Genomic DNA, 5,350 nt, shown 5'->3' with positions numbered 1-5,350 from the left:
ATTTTAGAAAACATTCAATTTATTGCAGAATTTTTTTAAATAATAGCTAAAATAACAATTTGTCTAATTTGATGAATAAATTCTGATACTCAGGTTTTATCTAAACATAACTAAAGAATTAATAAACTCTCTAATTTGATAGTTAATAAGATAATTAAAAAACTAGTTCGCAAAAAAATTTTAAAGTGATATTTCTGTTTGTTAGGTAGGCTAGCATCCTGTTGAACGGAAGTTGAGTTACCTCAAACTGTAGATGCATGACAACTGTTAACAACTATAACTTTTAGCCTGATAGTAAGCGTCTGATCATGACAACTGTTTTGGTGACGTAATCGTGGGTGCATTGCGCCATATTTCAAGGAAATAAAGTTGTGCTGGGGGGAGGGGAATTAAGCAGTGAGAAAAGATAGAGTTATCGAAAAGTTTACACCGAATTTGTGCATTGAATGATATAGTAAAATCTTGACCGTTGATTAATATTAATTGATAATAAATAAACGGTCAGGATTTTATCACGTCATTCAGTGCACAAATTCGATATAAACTTTTCGGTAACTATAGTATTACTCTTAAGTGGGCAATGGGCTAATAGTTTTAAAAAAATAAGGTTAAGCAACAGATGGCTTGAAGAAATATGACTGCACAAGCTTTAATTTGTCGTGGTAGTAAGCATATGATCCTAACAATTTCTTACATATAAGTTGAAATTATTGGTGAAAATAAATATAAAACTTATAAGAAGCCAGAATCTTTGTTAATAGCACACAGGATTACAATCCTTAAGTACAATATTATTATAAATTTATCAAGTTGAACTTTGGTATTCTATATTCTTCCTTTATTATCTCATTCGTTAATACTATATAGAAAATGTGGTAGTTACATATTGCTTTTTGACTCTTAATTTAAATCTTACAAGAAATTATTAATTTTATATTTTCTTACTTTAAATTCTATCTTTTTAATAAATTAATTATTAAAATTTAACAGTTAAATTGTCAAATATAGTATCTATCATCATCAATGTGCTAGTTTCTCACAATTAAAATAATTAAAATAATTTAAGATTACTTTAATTGTCATAAATTATGCAAGAAAATGCACTGCAATAGGCTTTTCATACATCACTATGTAGAATCCTTATAATTAATTTGCTAGGGAGAAAATCACACTGAAATACTAATCAGGAAACAAAATAACATAAAAGTTAATTCCATGATTATATCAATCGGTTTTAGGAGAGATATATTAATATCATTGACCACCATCATTTGATTTATAATTTATATTTTTCTTATGAAAGCCTTACACCAACATATTAATTTAACAATTAACTAATAGTGCTCTAAAAAGACCCATTACATTATTCCAAATATTTAATATAATTAGACCATTACCAAGTTGCCCATCATAATCAACATAATAAAACATTTTTTAAATCGTGATTAGACACATTAATCATTCATAATTCCTAATGCTCCAACGTAAGACAATCAATTCAATACAAATCGCCGTCTAAAAATAGATTGAATAAGTCAAGAAACCATTATCATTTTCAACATAATATATAATTAATCAATCTCAATAACAAAACCTAAACCATGAGAGAGGGATAAATCAGAATTTTTGAGTTTGATTTATTTCGGTTGTTAATAAGAGTGGTTACTAAAAATTTATTCAAATATTAATTTTAAAACCTAAAAAGATTAGTTAAAATACGGTGTAAACCATATAAATTCTTTTTAACTTTAAGAGAAAAAAAAATATATTTTATCTTTTCTGACCTTAATTAAGGTTCAGTCAAACAGTGACAAGTACTAGTACCAAATTTGTCTCCACCGGATTTTAAAAATAGTTAAATTAAGTTGAATATTCTAACAATAATAGTAATTCTAGATTTTGCTTAATTTTCTTACCTAAATAACTCAATTTCCAATTGAATTTTCAAGTCTATCGCTGTCTCTTTCAGCATTTAGTTTTAAATTGACTCATAATAACGGCCTTTAATGGTGCATATAAATGCAATGTCCTTTAGCTTTTTCATAGCGCACGACAAAGTACAAACCAGAAAAACAATGGCTAAAACATCAACGTTTCTTTCTCCCGTTTTTGTTGTTCTTCTTTCACTCCAATTCCTGAATCTTTCCGTCACATCGGGCGCTTCAGATTCAGTCTACGAAACGTTTCTGCGATGCTTAAAAAACCAGACAAACTCCACAGATGAACTCTCCAAGATAGTCTTCGCCCAAACAAATCCGTCCTATACTTCAGTTTTACAGGCGTATATTCGAAACGCTCGTTTCAATGACTCCGAAACGCTGAAGCCTTTAATCATCGTAACTCCATTACAGGAATCCCATGTTCAAGCTGCCGTGATTTGCTCCAAACAAGTTGGTTATCAGCTTAAAATCCGAAGCGGCGGCCATGACTATGAGGGCATATCGTATATTTCTGAAAACCCTTTTTTTATTCTCGACATGTTTAATTTACGATCAGTAAATATTGACTTGAAGGACGAGTCTGCATGGATTGAAGCGGGCGCTACGTTGGGTGAAGTTTATTTCAGGATTTGGGAGAAAAGTAAAGTGCATGGCTTTCCCGCCGGCATTTGCCCCACTGTTGGCGTCGGTGGGCATTTGAGCGGCGGAGGTTACGGCAACATGCTGCGGAAGTTTGGTTTGTCAACTGATAATGTTGTTGATGCTAAGATTGTTGACGTCAAGGGGAGAATTCTTGATCGTAAAGCGATGGGAGAGGATCTTTTTTGGGCGCTTCGAGGAGGTGGGGGAGCAAGTTTTGGCGTTGTGTTATCGTATAAGATCAAGTTGGTTCCTGTTCCTGAAACGGTTACCGTTTTCAGAGTTGAGAGACTTCTGCAAGAGAATGCGACGGATGTGGTGTATAAATGGCAGCTTGTGGCGCCGGCGACGGATACGAATTTGTTCATGAGAATGCTTCTGCAGCCGGTGACGAGGAACAAGACGTTGACGGTAAGAGCATCGGTTTTGGCATTGTATTTAGGCGGGGCGGACAGTCTTGTGGCTCTCTTAGGGAAGGATTTTCCTGAATTGGGGCTGAAGAAAGAAAATTGTATGGAGATGAGTTGGATTGAATCGGTTCTTTGGTGGGGTGATTTCGATAATGGGACTAAACCTGATGCGTTGCTTGATAGAAATCTCAACCAGGCGGATTTCTTGAAGAGGAAATCGGATTATGTTCAGAAACCAATTCCGAAATTTTCCCTCAATTTGCTGTGGAAAACTATGATGGAATTGGGAAAAATTGGATTGGTTTTCAATCCTTATGGAGGGAGAATGGATGAAATTCCGGCGTCGGAGACGGCGATGCCACACAGAGCTGGGAACTTGTTCAAAATTCAGTACTCGGTGAGTTGGGATGAACCTAGTGTTGAGCTTGAAAAGAACTACACATCTCAGGCGAGAAGTCTTTACAGTTTCATGACTCCATTTGTGTCAAAAGATCCGAGGAGTGCTTATTTGAACTATAGAGATCTTGATATTGGGATCAACCATCATGGTAAAGAGAGTTACAATGAAGGTGAAGTGTACGGGATGAAGTATTTTAATGGAAATTATGAGAGATTGGTGAAGGTGAAGACAATGTTTGATCCTGAAAATTTCTTCAGAAATGAGCAGAGCATCCCTCCTAAACCTACCAAGTAAGGAATAGAAAAGTCACTCAACTATATAGAATAATTGTGAGGTTATTACATATTCATTGCATTTATTTGCTTCTCGATATGATATGTAAGGTGATTATTGATTCATACATGATAATCAAATCTTTATTACACATCAATAAACTGCAATAAACACTATTGTCTTCATATTACGTGTATTCCTCAAATTTGAAACCACCATAAAAGATTGAAATTAAGTTGCGTGAATATTGTGTAAGTGGGAGATAAGAGACTTTGAAGATTAGAATTATGTGGACAATGTCTTTAGACACATTAATTCTTTCATATTCGGAGTGTTGGCTTTTTGGTTTAAGACTTTTGTATGAGAATCACATGCATGTGGTCATGTCTTTTTGGTTAAAGAGATTGGAAAATGAATGGTTGAAGTGGAACGGGAATCTAGCTTGTGGGACTTTATATAGAAGATTATTTTTTAAATAGTATTTGTAGCATCTGACTTTACTATATATTTAATAGAAAAAAAAAAAAAAAATCTAAATGTTTTCTGTTTCAATAACAATAACCATTTTTCAAAAAAAAATAAAATAAAAATTCATATTCTTTTTATAAACAATTAATATCATAAATCAATCCTCATTAAAATTATCCCTTAATAAGACATTAATTATTTGCAAAATCGATAAATAAATAAATTATAACGGTTCAATATCATTTATCAAAGATTTTGACCCTTGGAAACTTTATCATTCATTAATTTCCTTAAAAAATTACTAAGTGGATAGCAATTGGAAGGAAAGTTCACCGGTCTTGACAAAGAGAAATATAACAGTACTACGTACTATGTAGGGCCTCCAATTCTAAAGTAAACTAATTATCTTGATGAAATGACCTGATTAATTATTATATAATTGTACTAACCAAACAATTAGAAATGTAAATTATGTTATATTCTCACGGTTTTCTTCACAAATTTCACCCCTGCTTAGTTATAATTTGTAGAAGAATAAGCCAATGTATAATAAAATTGAATATCGATCAAAATTGTCTTTAAAGAATAACTTAATTGATTAAACATATTATCACATTATAATTTATAGTCATAAAATTCTTCCATGTTGCGTTTTATTTTGCTCTCAGTTTTATGATCAACGAATCCAGAGTCCACGCGCAGTTCAATTTGATTGGAAGCCACAATTGGGAAATTAGATTGAGACTATTATTAATTTTTATTTCAGCTTGGTGTATTTGGCAATTCAAACTTTGCACAAAGAATTAGCACCGACTTGTATACTCCCTTTGGTTTGTGATTGCAGGACATCTAACTCAAGTACAATTACCACGAAGCTGATGGGATTTCTATTATTAATCTTTTATTATATAATATTTGGATTTATGTAAGTGATGAACTTTAAACTCAAGTTGAACTTGATGTGATATTTTATTGTAGGCAAAGTTTATCGGTTCACCTATGGGCGGAACCAATAAAGAATATTTTAAAACACAAGAACTCTTATTCAATTAAAAATTCCAATGTGATATAGCTAGGTCTCATCTCCGTTTGTTATATATAATATATCCATTGAACTTTGTATAATAGGGTTGGTACAGGAAGTAGGTTGACAAAGACTTTATATGAATTCACTTATAGTCAATGTTTCAAAACCCGAACCAGAACGGTCGGTTCGATCG

The 5,350-nt window shown here is 32.4% G+C and overlaps 1 protein-coding gene across 1 annotated transcript; it reads left to right on the top strand.

Moving 5' to 3' along the window:
• Window positions 1-2,024: 2,024 nt before the first annotated feature.
• LOC116114904 (berberine bridge enzyme-like 21) lies at window positions 2,025-3,852 on the top strand. The gene has a single exon (XM_031401036.1). It carries the CDS (start codon window positions 2,025-2,027, stop codon window positions 3,681-3,683), a length of 1,659 nt encoding a protein of 552 aa, XP_031256896.1. The 3' UTR covers window positions 3,684-3,852.
• The last annotated feature ends 1,498 nt before the right edge of the window (window positions 3,853-5,350 follow it).

This window comes from Pistacia vera, unplaced genomic scaffold (genome assembly GCF_008641045.1).
Source record: "Pistacia vera cultivar Batoury unplaced genomic scaffold, PisVer_v2 Contig727, whole genome shotgun sequence".
NCBI classification, from domain to species: domain Eukaryota; kingdom Viridiplantae; phylum Streptophyta; class Magnoliopsida; order Sapindales; family Anacardiaceae; genus Pistacia; species Pistacia vera.
This window is presented reverse-complemented; position numbering and strand designations above follow the sequence as displayed.

Excerpts from the sequence above, each read along its gene's own strand:
- LOC116114904 (XM_031401036.1), top strand. The coding sequence starts at position 2,025 with ATGTCCTTTAGCTTTTTCATAGCGCACGACAAAGTACAAACCAGAAAA.